This window comes from Vulpes vulpes, chromosome 10 (genome assembly GCF_048418805.1).
Source record: "Vulpes vulpes isolate BD-2025 chromosome 10, VulVul3, whole genome shotgun sequence".
Classification (NCBI taxonomy): Eukaryota; Metazoa; Chordata; class Mammalia; order Carnivora; family Canidae; genus Vulpes; species Vulpes vulpes.
The window spans coordinates 8316874-8337016 of NC_132789.1; the positions used below are offsets into that span (position 1 = coordinate 8316874).

The following is a 20143-nucleotide window of genomic DNA, read 5'->3' on the forward strand; positions in this document are numbered from 1 at the left end:
TAACAGATTGTGGAGACCTCTGTACCATGTTAGAAATTTTTTGCTGCTGTAGAACTGTGACATAAACTGCCTCTGACAGCAAGAAACATTTTCAAGTAATATTTCCATTTAGGGTCATATTTTTGTCATTGAACCTTATATTTTCATGTTCAAGATCATGATCAAATTAATTATGACATCCAGAAATAAAATATAGTAAAAAAAATTTTAATGATTTCAATTTTTCATTTTGATGGGGCGTTTTAGCGGTTGTAGGTCACTTAAGTCTCATATATGGTTTATTGTAGTAGGAGCAGAATTAAGTGAAAAATACACGTTTATTCATTCAGGGTGTATTGCAGTTTGTTGCATAAGCATTTCCAGCAGGAATTTCACCTTAACTTAATGTGTCCCTGCAGTCAAATGCAAGGATGATCTTTACCTCTTGAGATTATATACTGACAGTCTGTTTCTGGGCCGCTTTGTGAGCACATATCCTAGTTAGGCTACAGGGTTGTTTAATGAACTGGAGCTCAATAAGCAATCATACTCTTCCTAAACTTCAGAGCTCTGAAATGCAGGAAAATTAAAGCTAAATTGAAGGCATAACAAATGAAATAAATCTACTTGGACAGAATGGCTATAATGCCAGTTTATATATAACCAGTGAGAATTAAAATTAAGTATGTAGAGTAAGCATAGAAAGTGAACATTTAAGAGTATGATGTGCAGGAGCACCTGGGTGGCTCAGTTGTCTAAGCATCTAACTTTTTTTTTAATTTTTTAATTTTTTAAAAATTTTATTTATTCATGAGACACACACAGAGAGGCAGAGACACAGGCAGGGGGAGAAGCAGGCTTCATGCGGGGAGCCTGATGTGGGATTCAATCTCAGAACTCCAGGATCATGCCCTGAGCCGAAGGCAGACACTTAACCGCTGAGCCACCAGGCGTCCCCCAACTTTAATTTCTGTTCAGGTCCTTATCTCAGGGTTGTAAGATCGAGCTCCACATCAGGCTCCATGATTTTCTCTCTGCCGCCCCCGCCCCCTCCACACACACACCTATACACCCTCTTTAAATAACAAAACAAGGGGATCTCTGGGTAGCTCAGTGGTTTAGCACCACCTTCAGCCCAGGGCATGATCCTGGAGTCCCAGGATCTAGTCCTGCATCGGGCTCCCTGCATGGAGCCTGCTTCTCCCTCTGCCTGTGTCTCTGCCTCTCTCTCTTTTTAGCTGTCTCTAGATAAATGAATAAATCTCTTATTTATTCATTTATCTCTCTCTTTCTCTTTGTCTCTCTCTCTCTCTCTCTCTCTCTCTCTCTGGGACTCTCATGAATGAATAAATAAAATCTTAAAAGGGGGGCAGAGAATCCCTGGGTGACTCAACGGTTTGGTGCCTGCCTTCGGCCCAGGGCCTGATTCTAGAGTCCCAGGATCGAGTCCCATGTTGGGCTCCTTGTATGGGGCCTGCCTTCTGCCTGTGTCTCTGCCTCTCTCTCTCTCTCTCTGTCTCTCATGAATAAATGAATAAAATCTTTATAAATAAATAAATAACAAAAAGCTATGTGCAATTCTAGGGGAGACTGTACTTGTTCTAATTTTTAACTCTCCCATGTATCAGACTTCCTGTTACCTTAGTTACCTTTCAGAAAATCAGGGAAAGCTATTGTACATTTATTTTAACTTCCAGTTGTTTTGATACTGATATGTATGTATTCAGCAATATTTGAAAGCCTACAGAGTACTAGATGCTGTTCTCAAGACCCATGTAAAACACTGGCTTAATCTGTTCCTTCATCTGCACTGTTTACTCTATACAAATTAGAGATGTGGGCCCTTTAAGAGCTGCTGTTAAAGGAGCTCTTTGGCCCAGGGAAGAAGACTCCATTGATTTACAGTTGCTCTTGAAATGATGCAAGAGATTTATTCATTTATTTGATAAATTTCAAAAGGTACTGAAGGGTACAAAGTGAAAAGTCTCCCTCCATTCCATACCCAGTTACTCAGCATTAAGATATTTATAACACCTTCTCAGAGGTATTTCCTTATATGAATGATAGCTTCATTATAGGTGATTCTTCACATTTATGTTTTCCCTCTTAATATACAGTATATATTTTATTTTATACTGTTTTGTTTTATTTTGCTTATTAGAGAAAGAGAGACAAGAAAGCACAAGCAAGGAGAGGGAGAATTAGACTCTGCTGAGCAGGGAGCCGAGTGCACAGTGTTCAGTCCCAGGGCCCTGGGATCATGACCTGAGCCCAAGGCAGATGCTTAACCAACTGAGCCGCCCAGGCTCCCCAATATACAGTATATCTTAGAGGAAATTTTCACTTTAGTATAAATGGAATTGTTTCACCTTTCTACTGTTAATAAAAGACTATGCTGTGACTAAACCTTTTCTGTGGAGCCTATCTAAAGAGTATATTTGTTGTAGTGGATTATGTGGGGTAAAAAGATTATGCTTTGTAGTTTTGATATATATTGCCGTATTGCCTTCCAGAGATTTTGTAAGTTTTTTCTTCATACTCAACAGCAAATAAGGGTGGTCACAAAGTCTGTAAGCAGAGTTGAATTATAAACACTGAATGGGCTATTTCTTTTACACAGAATATTTAGTGATGTTACATGTATTTAATTTGTCCTTGTTAACAGTGCACTAACACTATACATCCTTGCAGACTTGGTGCATTTTCTCAACTCTTGTTGATTGTCAATTTGTTAGTTTAAAAGTGATGTCTGTAGTTTTCTCATTCCTCTTATGAGTGAGATTTATTTAGTATCTTTTTAGCCATTTGTACCTACTCATGATATTTTAGCTCTTCTGATGATAAACCATGGCATAGACAATTGGTGCTCCTCACCATGCTTTGTGTGTGTGTGATGTGTCCCTGGAGGTTTTCTCAAGCATTATTGTCTTCCTTCCTGTGTAATTCATGTCTGGTATCTATATAGCAAAGGTGTTTATGACCTTAGAGAGGAGTTGATTATCTTGCTTAATTTAACAGATTTTTATGTATTTGTGCTGTATATAGGCTATATATTTTCTTTAAAATTTGTTTTATTTGGAGACCGATTCATCTCTATGAAACATGAATTGAAAAAGTTGCTTATTTTAGTTACCTTTTTTCTCCCCAATTAGTTGGTGACAAAGTTCCTGCTGATATAAGATTAACATCCATCAAATCTACAACTCTAAGAGTTGACCAGTCCATTCTCACAGGTAAGTACTATTTGTTGGAAAGTCCCTAAATGTTGAAGTCCCTGTTCTGACCCCTTACTGAGTCAGTCAGCTCCTGCCCCCACTGTCCCTTTATGGGGTTTCATCTTAATCCTCTCCAAGGTATTTATTTCTTAATGCTATAGAAATCAGGCTTTTTTTTTTTCTTTCCTCAGTGTATCAGATTTAAAGGTATTTTAAAAACAAACTTGGCTTTCATCCCATAAAACCTCTACTTTTAATTTTATAAAAAATTATCTTTCACCAAAAATCTATTGTGTTTACTTTCTTTAAAAAAAAAAGTTACAAATTCCTACATTAGTAGAGGTAATAATATTAAGGTTGTTGCCTGTTCTGTGGAAAACGAATTAATTATTTAGTTCCATCCCCGGGCAGGAGAAAGTTTCCAGAGCTGTAATTTTTTTCATTGGAGGGATGCTAATCTTGCATCTAACATATTTTGCAATGATCAGATGTACAATTAACAAAAGTTAGCACCCCCCAAAATGGTGACTGTTTTACTGCCCAAAGTTTGCACACTTAGATTTGAGATTGGAAGATTTTTCCAGTTTTGTTTGATAAAGGCAGTGTTAGGGTGGAGGGTTCTTAGTCACTGGAAGTAAGGTGGTCAGAAGATTAACTTAAACACAATACTAATCTGAACTAAATAGAGTAAATAGAAAATCCAAAGGTAATCAAGATTTATCTGATTTTCAGTTTTGAAAAGCAGCTGAAGTCCTAGGAGGTAGTGCTCTGAGTAAACTGGGCTCTTTTATTGTTTTCTCTATGAATAGCTTAGTTACTGAAACTCCCTAGCAGCAACAAGCTAAAAGCTGATTGAGCCATAAAATGTTGGGAAACTGATTAGGTGTGGTGCATATAAGATTTTCAGAATCTTTCATAAGATTCTGTGTGCCCACAGAAATAATTAGCTTTTAAACTTTTCGTGAAATTTCTACAGTGGTTTATGTTAACATATCGTGGTTTCAGGCTAGATTGAGGAACCAGGTTTGTTTCAGACATGGAGAGTGGAGGTGGCTACCTAAAATTTAAATGAACAGCTGGAGCCATATTTCACATTACTCAGACCAACCCCAATTGTATATTTCATAAGTGATGTTAAGTAAAGTTGAAACCAAGCTCAACAGGACATTGTAAAAGTTCCAAGAGAAGTAGTCCTTTATATTCCATGTGGTGTTTTTAGTACAACTGCTGGTTGTTTCTCAATTTTGTTTTCCTGAAACAATGTCTGATCACTCATCACCAATACAGATATTTCTTTATTTTCTTTCTTTTTTTTTTTTTAAAGATTTTATTTATTCATGAGAGAGAGAGGCAGAGACATAGGCAAAGAGAGAAGCAGACTCCATGTAGGGAGCCCAGCATGGGACTCGATCCCGGGATTCCAGGATCACACCCTGGGCTGAAGGCAGGCGCTCAACCACTGAGCCACCCATGTGTCCCTCAAGTAGATTTATTCTTAACACAATGAATGTACTAGATACATTATACATATAATGAGGAGCATCTGTTGGGAAGCCTGTTTTTGTTCATTAATGCCAGACATGAGAAATGAAAATACTGCTTTAGAAATATCTGCACCGGGACACCTGGGTGGCTTAGCGGTTGAGCGCCTGCCTTTAGCTCAGGGCGTGATCCTTGAGTCCCACATCGGGCTCCCTGCGTGGAGCCTGCTTCTCCCTCTGCCTGTGTCTCTGCCTCTCTCTGTTTCTCATGAATAAGTAAGTAAGTAAGTAAATAAATAAATGAATAAATAAATAAAACCTTTAAAAAAAAAGGAATAAATATACTTGGACCTTTTTTTGAAGTGTTAGTGTGTATATGTAAGTTTACAACAAGTAAGTATAAATGTATATTCACAATATTAGAGTATAAAGTTGATACCTGAAAATAAACCAGATTTGAATAGTTACTCTGGGAAATAAAGGCAGTTGACTGGAATTTTATTTCAAAATTAAGTTTAAAAAAAAATTAAGTTTATTTTGAAATTGTATTGATTTTAATCCTGACATTCTTTGCTCTGAAATTAGTTTCTATTTCTAAATTTTACTAGTTTTCTCCTTTGAGCTAATTGGATCTCTTATCTCCTTTCCTGAGAGTGGTAGTAGCATGAGTTGGATAAAGGCCCAGGCTCTAGGTGTGAATTGCTGAATTGCACAGACCTAACCATCCCTTCTTACAACCTGCTTAGGTGAGTCTGTGTCTGTCATCAAGCACACTGACCCGGTCCCAGATCCACGGGCTGTCAATCAAGATAAAAAGAATATGCTCTTTTCTGTAAGTACTTACATCAAATGCATTTTTATTGGGAGACATTCTCAAGAGTTTAAAATCTGCAGGGTTTTAAGTTTGTTTATTTTTAGGTAATCTCTACACTCAGTGTGGGGCTTGAACTCTACAACCCCAACCTTTGAATCAAGTGCCCCGATGTCAGTTGTTTTAATTAGCAGGTTTTTGAGGAGGAATAAAAGATTAGGTCAAAAAAAAAAGATTAGGTCAAACAGCTTTAAATTTTTTATCTATAAACCTAGAAAACTAGATTTGTGTGGGAAAGGCTTATTAGCCTATAAAAGATGTCTAAATGATGTGGATGATACCTGTATGTAGTTCATAATAAAAAGGTGTGTGTTTAGAGAGAGACCAAATGTGGTATACCATTAATAATCGGTGAGTCAGGATGAAAAGTAAAATGGATGTTCATTGTACTACTTCAGTTTCTCTCTTAAAACTTTTTGAAATAAAAAAGTTGAGAAATTTATATAGATTTTGCTTGTTTGGTTTTTGTTTTTTAAGATTTTATTTATTTGAGAGAGCACAGGAGCAAGGGGGGTGGGGCAGAGAGAGAGAGGGAGAAGCAGGCTCTTGACAGGATGAGCTCAATACCAGGATCCCGGGATCACATCCAAGGCCGAAGGCAAACGCTTAACCATCTGAACCACTCAGGCACCCTGCTTGTTTGGTATTTAAAATGATATCTCAAGTGGTAGGTTTTTGTGGGTTAGTGTGGGAGCCTAACCTCTCATAGTAATAAGCAAAGTGCTATAGAATTACTTTGGAAATAATGAGATTATATCATGCCAACACTAGGAATTAAAGTGGGATGGAAAGAGTAGTGCATTTACTTGATTTCCTTGATTTTTTTTTTTTTCTTTGAATACTGATGCTTGAGTTAACATCCTCAAGGTAGCTCATAGTACTGGTTCCCCTGCTTATTGTGGGTGACCAGAGTAGATGGGTTGAACTGTTGGAGCCAGCAGTAGAGAATGCTTAGGGTTGAGGGTCTGTATGGAGTTCAAAAAATCAGGAACACAGAAGGGTTAGAGTACTGTTCAAGCCCAAAGTTAGTCTGCAAGCCACTTTCAGAATTGTGAATAGAGATTCCAGGGGGATCAGGGTAGAGCTGCTCTGGGTGAGTGGGGACCACATGAAATGAGAGTCAAAGAGAACTAAACCATGCCACCTGCATTATCAAAGTCGGATGGCTGATTCTCTGAATAGCAGCCTGTAGGAAGCCCAATAGAATACAAAAGAGTCTGGGTGCTCTGGTCAAAACCCACACAAATCTGAGTTTGCTAGTCAGTGTTTATTTAAGTTGGGTGTGGTGTTAATCATATAACCAGTTTTCTCTACTTCTGTCGTAGGGTACAAACATTGCTGCTGGCAAAGCCATGGGAGTGGTAGTGGCAACTGGAGTGAACACAGAAATTGGCAAGATCCGGGATGAAATGGTAGCAACAGAGCAGGAGAGAACCCCCCTCCAGCAGAAACTAGATGAGTTTGGGGAACAGCTTTCCAAAGTCATCTCCCTGATTTGCATCGCAGTCTGGATCATAAACATTGGGCACTTCAATGACCCAGTTCATGGAGGCTCCTGGATCAGAGGTGCTATTTACTACTTCAAAATTGCAGTGGCCCTGGCTGTGGCAGCCATTCCTGAAGGTCTGCCTGCTGTCATCACCACCTGCCTGGCTCTTGGAACTCGTAGAATGGCTAAGAAAAATGCCATTGTTCGAAGCCTCCCTTCTGTGGAAACCCTAGGTTGTACTTCTGTTATCTGCTCAGACAAGACTGGTACACTGACAACGAACCAGATGTCTGTGTGCAGGGTAAGTGCGAATGACTTAAGACTTTGCTGGTGATGGTTATTGGTTCATCCTAAGAATATGCCCTTATGCCATCAAAACCTTAGATTTGTAATTTGATACCTTTTTAAGTGCTTTAAAAGAATAGGTTGTGTGTCTAGCCTGAGCCCAAGGTAATCTAGTGCCCCAGAGGAATTAGCTAATTTCTAAAGTTAATTTGTGAAATAAGGGGTATCTGCGTGGTTGTTATGCTTATATTGGGGAAGGTGACTAGGCAGTCTGCAAACGTGTTAGGTGACTATGCTCCTTTTGTATTCCTGCTCCTCTGTCCCTGAGTGTATGTATGTTACTGGATCAGCCTTAAAGGAAGAGAATTCTATAGAACAGCTAGTTCTCTATCTACCTGCCTAGCTAAACTTGTAACTGGTATTTCCATAACACATTGAATGAGACATGCTTTCTTGAAAGGTAAATAATTGTCTTTAACTTGCCTTGTGGTGGGGGTCCCTGGGTGGCTCAGAGGTTTGGCACCTGCCTTCGGCCCAGGGCGTGATCCTGGAGTCCTGGGATCTCTGCCTCTCTCTCTCTCTCTCTCTCTCTCTCTCTCTATCTCTCTCATGAATAAATTAATAAAATTTTTTTTCACTTATGTTTTTTAATCTTTAAAAAAATAATAATAACAACTTGCCTTGTGGTATGGGTTCATCCTTCCTTCCTTAGGTTGTTTTGACCATCATTTGGGGGATAAAATAAGAAACTATTTAAACTTTCCCTTAGTACTGGGTGTTATTCTATATGTTGGCAAATTGAACACCAATAAAAATAAATTTATAAAAAAATAAACTTGCCCATAGAAAAGTAGTAACTACAGAAACACTGATATGTCTGGATTACGGTCTTTTCAACCACTTTGTACAAGTCAAAGTATAATTTTCCAGAAGGTACACAACTCATAAAAATATTGAGTGAACATTGATCAAAGATTCTGTTTGGGTTGTCAAATAATGAGGGAATCAGTAAAACTAACCAGTTTGAGGGAAGAGTGGTTGAGGGAAGTATTCAATATCAGTGTTGTAGAATTGCTGTATATTAGATTGCAAAGAGGTTAATATCCAATAAGGCAGTAAAACTCAGGTTATCTTTCCTACAGGACACATCCACAACTTCATGTACCATGAGCTTTTAATAGTAAATAGCTCAGTGGGGGATACCTGGGTGGCTCAGTGGTTGAGTGTCTGCCATCTGCCATTGGCTCAGGGTGTGATCCAGGGTTCTGGATCCTGCATTGGGCTCCCCGCAGATAGCCTGCTTCCCCTTCTGCCTATGTCTCTGTTCTGTGGGTCTCTCATGAATAAATTAATTAAATCTTGAGGATCCCTGGGTGGCTCAGCAGTTTGGCGCCTGCCTTCAGCCCAGGGTGTGATCCTGGGGTCCTGGGATCAAGTCCCACATCGGGCTTCCTGCATGGAGCCTGGTTCTCCCTCTGCCTGTGTCTCTGCCTCTCTCTCTCTCTCTCCTCTCTGTGTATTCTCATGAATGAATAAATAAAATCTTTAATAAAATAAAATAAATATAAATATAAATTAAATAAATAAAATCTTTAACACAGTGGAACAGGCTATATTTTTCTAGAATACTACATCTTTGAGTGAGCCTGTTAAAGGAATGCTTCTGAATGACATTGAAGGGACATGTGGACATCCTCTTAGCCTTAGCTCTAGGTTTCGAATATTTTTTCACATTAGAATTTGATTTTCTTTTAATAGTTAAACCCTCTGAATCTTTATCTTGCTAAATTGAAACTCACTATGATTTTTAGATACATAATCCCCAGTCCCTACCCCCACCCCCCAAAAAACACTGTAGTAGTCCAGCTCCCGACCTAGAATGAACGGACAGGTGTTTTGTCTCTTAAGTGGTAAGCTGCTAGTCTGTACTGGGTGTCACCAGAAGTGTAGGGTTTGACTTGGCTACCTAAGTTTTCATTCCTTGGAACCAAAAAAGGTTGCATAAATTTGGCTAATAGCTAGTTGGCAACTAATTTCGAACTGTGGCAGCAAATCAGATTTCAAACTAAGAATAAAACAGAGTCTGCAGTAAAAAATTTTTGTTTTTATATTTTTCCTTAACTGGCTTGATTTAAGATGTTTTCTTCTATGAAACCGCCTAGCCTGCCTCTTTGTTCTGTTCTCCCTCTGACAGAAAGCTGATGCTAATCAGTATTCTCCAGGAGGTTTCTTGCAGTAGGTTGCATAACTGCCCTTGACCTAGGAATACTTTCATCATGCAGTTCCTAAATGGTTTACTTGCTCACAATCTAAAATGCCTATGTGCATTCAGATTTACTTAATGTGGATTAGAATTCTGAATGTCTTAGAATATGTTGGACTTTGATATAAACCTAGAGTTTCACTTTTGGGGGATCCCTGGGTGGCTCAGCGGTTTAGCACCGCCTTTAGCCCAGGGCCTGATCCTAGAGACCCAGGATCGAGTTCCGCGTCGGGCTCCCTGCATGGAAAAAACTAAGGCCCTAAGAAGTTAAGTGACATATCTGAGGGTCATGCAACTTCTAATAAAAGGCTAAAATTGGATTTTCTTATGGGAGAGATTGATAGTTAAGCCCAGTCCTCTCTCTTCCACTTAATAATTATATAACCTTGAGCACATGCTTTAACCTCTCTGGTCCTTTGTTCCTCTTCTGTAAAATGTCAAACATCTTTGGAAGGAGCCATTTGACAAGCTTCCTTTTTTAGGTGTTGTATCTGTTAGAAAAAATGTAGGCGTCACTGATCTTGCTGCATGTGACCTTGGACATGAATCTTTTCCTCATTTGACACCGGTTGTGTATGTTTGAACTAGAACCTTTTTTATCAGGTGTCATCACAGTTTTAAACCCCATTATATACTTTTTTAAAAAGACATTTTGTATGTCTTGTTCATGGCCTTAGTTCTGTTCCAGGGTTGATTTGTATCTAAGTATACTTTTGAAATGAAGCTTTTTGGGCAACTGGCTAGCTCAGTCAGAGCATGCAACTCTTGATCTCAGACTGTGAGTTCAAGCCCCATGTTGGGTGTAGAGGTTCCTTTTTTTTTCTTCAAGATTTTATTTAATTAAGAGAAAGAGAGCAAACAGACGTAGGGAGGAGAGGGAGAAGCAGGCTTTCCCAGAGCAGGGAGCTCAACGTGGGGCTCGACCCCAGGACCCTAGGATCATGACATGAGCCAGAGGCAGACACTTAACTGACTGAGCCACCCAGGTGCCCCATAGAGATTACTTATTTAAAAAAAAAAATGAAACTTTTTGGGGACACCTGGGTGGCTCAGTTGGTTAACTATCCAACTCTTGATTTCGGCTGTGGTCATGATCTCAGGATTGTGAGATCCTAGCTTCCAACTGGGCTCTACTTCTGTCCCTCACCCCCTGCCTCCTAAAAAAAATATATGAAGTTTTGGAATTTAAAAGTTAGTGAGGGCAGCCTGAGTGGCTCAGCGGTTTAGCGCCACCTTCAGCCCTGGGTGTGTTATCCTGGAGTCCCGGGATCGAGTCCCACGTCAGGCTCCCTGCATGGAGCCTGCTTCTCCCTCTGCCTGTGTCTCTGCCTCTCTCTCTGTATGTGTCTCTCATGAATGAATAAATAAATATTTTTTAAAATAAAAGATATATATATATATATATATATATATGTAGCGAATTTGTGAGGCACAAAAAAAAGTTATTTTGAAATAAGATAACCGATTTTGTTACTGAATAGGAGTTGAGATGCTCTGAAAAATATGTTTTAAATTTTTAAAGCATTACATGGCTCTTTTTAACTTGAGTTTGATATTTTTTAATTTATTGTAGAATGGTTTGATCATATCCTTAATTGTTCATATTTCAGAGGGATTTTGATGTGATAAGATATAGTTAAAAGGCATTTTGTGTTTTATGAGGTTTTATAGTTTCAGTTTGCATAAAAACACAAATTTAAATCTGAGTCTTCTAAAGTGGGCTTCTGAATTATGATTGAAAAGCAAACCAAGGGGAAAAAAAAAAACCTCGTCTTTAAGAAACTAGCTCATGTCACTTTATTCTATAAAATTAACAGTCCTTTTCTAAGTGTGCTTCTGTGTGTTTTGTCTTGGTAACATGAGTTCATTCAGCTCTGCAGCCTCCTGACTATATACATGGGGTTATGGACCTTCATAGAAAATGAGCTATTGCCACAATAAAAATAAGTGGGAAGGAGGAGAGAAGTAATTTGTCTTATTTTACTCAGGGAGTGTTTATGCAGCTCTGAAATGTGAGTTTATTCTTCCCAGGCTTTTACTATTAGCTCTCAGGCAGGACTACCTAATACTACTTTCTCAGCCAGCCTTTTGAAATTTGGAATTCTGAGCACTCTGAAGAGTGCTACTGTGTCTATGGAATTGACTGCCCCAGAGTCCTCATAACTCACGTGTCATGGGGGTTGTGTTTCGTGTCTTTGGTGCCCTTTCTTGCTGCTTATTCAGCACATTAGTGATGCTGTTTCTCAGACTCTTGGATGGATGCGGGAGGCGATCTTAACTATTTGAGTCTGGTTGGAATAAGGGACAGCACTTCTGATGCTGAGCTTCATTCAGTTCATGAGGTTTAAGATTATTTTCCTCAAAGAGGAATGCTTTTTGTCAGAGCAAAGATGATTTTTTTTTTTCTTCCATATTTTTATACCCTTTGAACACTCGTGCCTTTGTTCTGTAGATGTTCATTCTGGACAGAGTTGAAGGTGATAGCTGCTCCCTTAATGAGTTTACCATTACTGGATCAACATATGCACCTATTGGAGAAGTGTGAGTACACCTGCCTAATCATTTAAAGGATCCATTGTGGCACTTTGGTACTTTATAGATTGGCAGTGTATCTACAGATTTTTCTGAATGTGGCTCATGTTAGTTACTAGAGTAGTACTTTTTTTTATGCACACTTTGAAAAAGAAAACGGTATAAGTCCTACTTTTTTCATTTTTATTTAGCTCATCTGTGGAGCCCAGTTTTTCAAGGGGTGTTTCTGTTTGTTTTGTATTGATACTTATGGTGGAAGAATTTAATTAAGAACTTCTGGACTTAAAAAAAAATAAAAAAATAAAAAAATAAAAAAAAAAGAACTTCTGGACTTTACTGATTGCTTCTTGATATCAAAGACACATTCTTTTATTGTCTCTAGTAGCATCAGATTTCTAAGAGCCATCACTCAAGTTCTTTGGAATATTTGCCAGGCTGTTGTCCACAAAACTATATAGCATAATGAAGTAAAAATCAATAGAGATGACCACACTGTGTTCTAAAAGTGTTTTCTTTTGATAGGCATAAAGATGATAAACCAGTGAAATGTCATCAATATGATGGTCTTGTGGAATTGGCAACCATCTGTGCTCTCTGTAATGATTCTGCATTGGATTACAATGAGGTAAGGCTCCGTATAAATGGGAAAGTAGACCTGGCGGTTCTAGTTCAAGGGTGGGGTGGGTGGAATGAAAATCCAGCCTTCCTTCCTCCCTTTGGAAAGTAAGGGTTCCTGGTTTTATTTCCTCTTTCCATTTTATCCAAGTCAGTGTGACCTAGCCAAAGAAAGCTGAGAGCCTTTCCTATGTCCTCTGACTGCTCACTGTAGTCATTTTCCTAAGAACCAGAGTGTATGTAGTGCATTCTGCTTTGGTATGGCTACTATACATGAAGAAAACCTAGGAAAGGGCATGTTTTCCCGAAAGTATAGGGTATTTGTCTATTGTTTTTGCGGGGGTGTTTGTTTGTTTGTTTAAGATGAGGACCGTTAAGTCCTTGATAAACTGAGGGTTAGAAGGTTGTTTTGATGATGACAATAAAATTTAGCCAACAGAAATCCTCTTTCCCTTCTTTTTTACTTATATAATAATATGCTGGCTTCTATCTAAAAGATAAGGCAGTCCCCAGCAGAACCCTGGCGTGAACTCTGTAAAGTGGTAACACACACTGCCACATGCTCTGTTTTTTTTTTTGTTGTTGTTGTTGTTTTGCCACATGCTCTTTGTAAGCTCTGTTTGAATTAATATTGTGACTAGTGGCTTCTCATAGTTAAAGGAAATAAAAAGCCTAGTTATAGGGGCACCTGGGTGGCTCAGTGGTTGAGCATCTGCCTTTGGCTCAGGTTGTGATCCTGGGGTCCTGGGATCAAGTCCCACGTCAGGCTCCCCACAGAGTGTCTGCTTCTCCCTCTGCCTGTGTCTCTGCCTTTCTCTCGTCTCTCATGAATAAATGAATAAAATCTGTAACAGAATGACTTAGTTATATTAGAATAAGATAATGTGCTTGGAGTATATTTTTAAGTATGTGTCCTGTGTTCCAGAGTCAGATAAAAATGGCCCTTAGAAGAATGATGTAATGAAGGAGAAAGTTGTCCTCTGATGGGAAGTCTTTATTAATGAAAACCTTATTTACTACTTTTACACTTTCTATGCTTTTAACCAATACAGGCGAAGGGTGTGTATGAAAAAGTTGGAGAAGCTACAGAGACTGCTCTCACATGCCTAGTAGAGAAGATGAATGTATTTGATACCGAATTGAAGGGTCTTTCTAAAATAGAGCGAGCAAATGCCTGCAACTCGGTCAGTATTTAAGCTTGGTATATTGTCCATGCTGCCCCTTCTTGCTACCCCCTCTCGTAGACAGCTAAGATACATGTACCTGATCTCCTTAAACTTGTGGCATCTCCTTCCTCACATTCACTCTCAGGTCAAATTATTTGGCTATCTAAAAAAATAGGAGGGATCACTAGATATTTTCCAACACAATTATCCGTGCCCCCAAGGTCTGCCTTCTCAGAGCTCCCAGTGTGGGAGCGCACGGTCCTTGCTCCCAGCAGAGCCAGGCTGCTCCTCGCACAGTGAGAGCCCCACCCTCTCTCCTATACTCTCACTCCCAGATCTTTATCAGCACAGGATGAATAGTAGTATGGTTTTTATTGTAAAACTTTCTTTTGACTTTATTTCCCCCTTTAGCACCCTGCTTTTCTAGTAAAATTTCTCTAAGCAGCCATCTTAATGTATTCTCTTGTTTCACTTTTCCTGTTTTCTCGAACCCATTCCACTGGAGCTAGTTAAGCATTTGGGTGAATACACCAAGTCTCAGGCTGTGAAAGGGGCTTCAAGACCAGCCAGTCCAGTCCGGCACTTACAGGCAGGAAAAGTGAGGCCTTCTGTGACTTAGTGCAGTCTCCCAGGGTGAGGCAGAATTAGACTTATGCTCTAGTACCCTTTTTTGCATCATTTGTCTCCTTTATAATAACCATCCTGAGGATGCAAAACTCACACCAGAATTAAGGATATAGATTTCCGCTAAGTGTGTCAACTCACAGCTCACAACTAGCGATTATAGTCACTAGGGCCTGGGGCGCGTCCTATGGCATCTTGCTCCAACAAAGGTGGCTTCCATAAACACAGGAGAAGTCCAGTCAGTCCCCTTGTCTCTGGGAGAGCTCACCCCCTGACGTCAGCCTGGGGTTGGGTGGTGGGCCTGGCAAAGCCACACTGCCTGACTGCTCTGTTATTAGTTGGTGTGACTAAGTCCCTCAGAGGCAGCTTTAGCTTCACAGAGACTGAGGGTTAGAATTGTTTGATTCTAGATCTATAACTACTTGATGAAGGGAAACAAGTAGTATCATGGAGCTTGAAAATGGTACGTTAACTGTCAGAACGACCACAAATAAGGGTATGGCTCTCTGTTCTCTCATCTGCAGACTAATAAGCATTTTCTTGCTCCATGGCTGCCTTTGCCTCGTTTTTTGTCTGCAGCAGAGGGGGTGGTGTGTATGTCAGAAACGATGGTCATGGGGCTCCTTCACTGAAAGTTCCCAGACCTGATCCCATGCCAATCCCCAGCCCCCAGAAAGGAGAAGTGTGTTAAAGGTGAAATGGGGGCAGCCCAGTGGCTCAGTGGTTTATTGCCGCCTGGAGACCAGGGATCAAGTCCCATGTCGGGCTTCCTGCATGGAGCCTGCTTCTCCCTCTGCCTCTCTCTGTGTCTCTCATGAATAAATAAATAAAATCTTAAAAAATAAATAAATAAAGGTGAAATGGGCCTAGTGAACCATCTGGAAATAACTCATGCTCTGGACCATGCTAATACTGGAAGAAACGGCTTTGTGTCCGTGCCCGTCCCTCATATATCTGGTACCTGCCTGGGTCCACACCTTAGAATCTCTACATGTTCCTTCAGTCTTCTTAGAGCATTTGGTACAACAAATGCTGGAAACTAAACACATAATATATGCAGTTGAGGTGATGTAGAATTCAGTAATGGTGTTTTGTTTTGTTTTGTTTTGTTTTTTTGCTTGAGGCCGCTCTGGCAAGAGGGTGGCTATAGTCCGTCCACCCACCCTGGCACAGAAGCCACAGACATCAGTCCACTCATCACTGCCCACACTGGGTGTGGGGGTTCTTGGGGATTTCTGCAGCTGTCATTAGCTTAATGTCTGAGTGGGACGTAGGAGAAGATCAGGGTAATTCAAATAAAGGCAGAAAACCATAAATCATTTCAGTGGATACAGAAAAGCCATCTGATAAAACTTCTGTTCATGATGAGAATTCTGCAAATTTCACCTTCAAGCTGATGGTGCATTTACACAGAGCCTATAGTAATGTCATACTTAATAGCAACAGAAAAAGTTCTACTGTCCCTGTTTCTATTCAGTATTGTACTGGCAGCTCCAGTCCATGCAGTAAGGCCAGAAAAGTCAAAAGTATAAAAATCAGAAACAAGAAGTATACACCGTAGGTAACGTGGTTGTATACACGATGCAGATCCGACAACGTCTCAATCTGAAGGGTACTTTATAGTCCTCATTTACCCAAGCTGTTGCTCTCTCCATCCCTGAAACATTCCCTCCCGGGCCCTCTGCAGACTCCCTTGGCTGAATTGTCCATCTCCCACCAGGGGTAGGGAGACCCCAGGGCCCATCCTCCACCTTCCCTGTGTGCAGTTAACTCCCATGAGGTCTTTGGTCACCGTGCTAGAGTGAAGAGTGGTGGCCGCTGGCTCCCTGAAGCTCTTCAGAATAAAGAAAACAGCAGCTCTTCCAGGTGCTTAGTAGCCACACTGGACAGCCACATGAGCAGCTCTGATCGAACATTCCCACCATGGTGGGAACTTCAGCAGTGCTCTGGACCACCTATTTCTGCCCCCAGTGGCCATCACTTTTTGGATTATTTGTACTAAGTGGTGTTCCTTATCCCCTGCTAGCTAATTCTTAATGCAACTGCCAGACCTTGAAACCTCCCTTGTCTTCTTCCATTTTCACTTGTTATAAAATGTCATGAAATGATTCTTAACATTCTATAACCAGTTTCTCACCTCTTTTTCTTGTAAGTTTTTCCAGCTGCTCAGCGTGGAGGCTCCTTTAGCACGCCAGGTCATGCCAGCCTGTACCTCTGTGCTCTTGGCTCAAATAGCCCTCCTGTTTTTACTCAAACATCCCTTCTGTTTTTACTCCTGTTTCTTCTGACCATTTCTGTAAAATTGCAACCTGAACATACAAATTTTCCATCCACCTTCCCTGCCTTATTAAAAAAAATTTTTTTTTCGGGCAGCCCCAGTGGTGCAGCGGTTTAGCACTGCCTGCAGCCCGGGTGTGATCCTGGAGACCCGGGATTGAGTCTGTCCGGCTCCCTGCATGGAGCCTGCTTCTCCCTCTCTCTTTCTCTCTCTCTGTCTCTATGAATAAATAAGCAAAAAATCTTTAAAAAAAAATTTTCCCCCCATAGCACTTTGTTTACATTCTAGTGCATCTTTCCCAAACTAGAGGGCATGTGTAAGCTTCAGGAGGGGGAGAATTCCACTTGTTTTGTTCATTGTCTATTGCTAAATCCCCAGTGCCTGTCAGGTAGTAGTTGCTTAGTGAATATTTGTTGAACAAACCAGAAATACACAGAAACGGGCATCTAGTAGCATTCCACGTTGTTGTCTTATAGGTCATTAAGCAGTTGATGAAAAAGGAATTTACTTTGGAGTTTTCACGTGATAGAAAATCAATGTCAGTTTATTGTACACCAAACAAACCGAGCCGGACTTCGATGAGCAAAATGTTTGTGAAGGCAAGTACGGCACATTGCAGTTGTGATATTCTCACCAGGATTAACATCCTGGGTGAGCCCAGTAAATAAGATTGTTGACCTCAGTCTGTAACATTTCCAGGGGGCTCCTGAAGGTGTCATTGACAGGTGCACCCACATTCGAGTTGGAAGTACTAAAGTCCCTATGACCCCAGGCGTCAAACAGAAGGTCATGTCTGTCATTCGGGAATGGGGTAGCGGCAGCGACACACTGCGGTGCCTGGCCCTGGCCACCCACGACAACCCGCTGAGAAGAGAAGAAATGAACCTTGAGGACTCTGCCAACTTTATTAAATATGAGGTTAGCTGATGCAAAGTTTCTTCCCCCACGCCCTGCACATTCATTGTGTTCAAACAGTGCTCCTTCAGTAAAAGGTCAAATGAGTCTTGCTTTTGCCAAGAAAAAGGTGTGGTGGTTTGTTTTTCTGCAGGTCAGATGCATCACCATTCCAGTTTAGCTTGCTGCTTCCAACACGTGCAGTTAACAGTTTAACACAGGTCTCTTACCTTCAGGGTGGAACTCTTTAGACTTGAGCTAAAGAAACTTGTAAAGCCTATTCTGCAATTCCCATGTAAATGAAGATGTTTTTTAAGTTGGGAATGTTTTTTAAACATTTGTTAGTTATTAAAGGTCAAAATATCCAAGTTGAGAGATTCCTCCTTATCTGCTCATAGGATTCCTTCCTCCCAGGTATGTGCCTTCCTGAAGCACTGCCTGGAAGGAGTAAGGCTAATTTTGGCACTTGGGCCACTAGATTGGCCACCACCAGAGTGCTCTTAGTCCTTGGTAGGTGTTTTTCCTGATTTCAAAGGAGGATTGTCACCAGAGGTAAAGGATGATTTGGTCACAAGAATGCAGTATTTCATCCTTTCCGATTAATTGGAATTCATATTCATACTGTTCCTCAGTGGATTTATATCTGTATGAATTTTAATCTTAGAGAAGAGTCACCATTACATAATTTATCATAAGAAGATGCAGAGACCTTTCCTCTTAGTGTGTGACTGGCCATTGTTGACACTAAGGAAAAGACTGGAATATCCTGTTTAAGCGCAAGGTGATTCTTTTGCTGTAGACCAACCTGACTTTCGTTGGATGCGTGGGCATGCTGGATCCTCCAAGAATTGAAGTGGCCTCCTCTGTGAAGCTGTGCCGGCAAGCAGGCATCCGAGTCATTATGATCACGGGAGACAACAAGGGCACGGCGGTGGCCATCTGTCGGCGCATTGGCATCTTTGGACAGGACGAAGATGTGACGTCAAAGGCTTTTACAGGCCGGGAGTTTGATGAGCTCAATCCTTCAGCCCAGAGGGATGCCTGCTTGAATGCCCGCTGTTTCGCTCGAGTCGAACCTTCCCACAAGTCAAAAATTGTAGAATTCCTTCAGTCTTTTGATGAGATTACAGCCATGGTGAGTACCTTTGGGCTCACACTACACAGACACAGCACATTGTGATTTTTGACTGTTAAATTTTTAGTACCAGCTCCCAGATTTGGAATATCCTGATTTCGGTCACAATCAGGGCTCTTTGTCTAGGGTTCTATTGACCCATAGTTGGCATGCTGTGTGTTACCTGCAGGGAAGGCTCTAAAGATGTAGAAGTGTGCCTTCTGAGTCATTTGTGGAGAAATACATGGTGATACCCAGTCTTTGTCTTGATTAATGTATACAGTTTTCTAAAAATTAAGAGTAGAACTCATTTGTGTTCTCTCACCCAATCTTCAGATAACCCTACCTGAAATTAGATGGTACTGGTCAAGCATTAACACTGCCTGTTGGTGGGGCATTTCTAGTATTTTTCCTCTAGTGTGATTTTTCACCCAGACACATTCATGTTTTGTAATATTTGCTTTCTGTTTGTAAAATCTTAAGAAAAAAAGATGTTACTTGAAAGTAGATATTACAGATACACTTCCTTCTTCTTCTCCCAGAGGGAACCACTGTTCTGAATTCAATGTTGGGTGTTTAGTAAGCTTAAAAAACACCCATGGAAATGATAGCTTTGTAGACAGTATTTAGTATTTTTACATGTTTGTGACTTTTGTAAATGGCATGTTATGGTTTCCACCTTTTTGCAGTCTACACCTATTCTGAGATTTCTCTGGGTGGATGCGAGTGCTGCATCGTAACTGCCATGTGGGTGGTTTTGAGTTTTGTTTGGTAAAAAAAAAAAAAGTCATAGAGATGAATTTTTTTTTTCATAGAGATGAATTTTAAAGTCTTCTTTGTTTCATTTCCCAGGTTAAGAGTGTTTTATGATGCCACTTTGTAAAAATGATAGTTCACTATGTCTGTGCCCAGAGGCCCCCAGCTCCATTCCTACCCCTTGCTTCAAGATGGCTGAGCCTTTTTCAGGGATGTGTGTGTGAGGTGGCTGCAGGTGTGTGTAAACCACTTCTCATGTTCCTTTTCAGACTGGGGATGGTGTGAATGATGCTCCTGCCCTGAAGAAATCGGAGATCGGCATTGCAATGGGCTCGGGCACAGCAGTGGCTAAAACTGCCTCTGAAATGGTCCTGGCAGATGACAACTTCTCCACCATCGTGGCTGCTGTCGAGGAGGGGCGGGCAATCTACAACAATATGAAGCAGTTTATCCGCTACCTCATCTCATCAAATGTGGGGGAAGTTGTCTGGTGGGTCCCTGTGAAAGATCCCTTGTAGTCCTTGGTCTAAAATCAGGCCTTGGGATGACCAGTTTTTCAGATTATTGTTCATATGGCAGCA

At 40.6% G+C, this 20143-nt stretch overlaps 1 protein-coding gene across 2 annotated transcripts in view; it reads left to right on the top strand.

The window, feature by feature from the left end:
• The window catches only part of ATP2A2 (ATPase sarcoplasmic/endoplasmic reticulum Ca2+ transporting 2), a 61047-nt gene that overhangs the window by 32832 nt on the left and 8072 nt on the right, over positions 1-20143 (top strand). For both annotated transcript variants that reach the window (XR_003238132.2, XM_026018823.2), the window contains exons 6-15: positions 3132-3212; positions 5422-5507; positions 6872-7336; positions 12036-12124; positions 12638-12740; positions 13783-13914; positions 17275-17397; positions 17498-17716; positions 18492-18827; positions 19832-20052. Coding sequence is in view for 1 of the 2 variants with exons in the window: in XM_026018823.2 (XP_025874608.2) it covers positions 3132-3212; positions 5422-5507; positions 6872-7336; positions 12036-12124; positions 12638-12740; positions 13783-13914; positions 17275-17397; positions 17498-17716; positions 18492-18827; positions 19832-20052 (1855 nt within the window). In the remaining variant the exon portion in view is untranslated. The remainder of the gene's footprint in view (positions 1-3131; positions 3213-5421; positions 5508-6871; positions 7337-12035; positions 12125-12637; positions 12741-13782; positions 13915-17274; positions 17398-17497; positions 17717-18491; positions 18828-19831; positions 20053-20143) is intronic.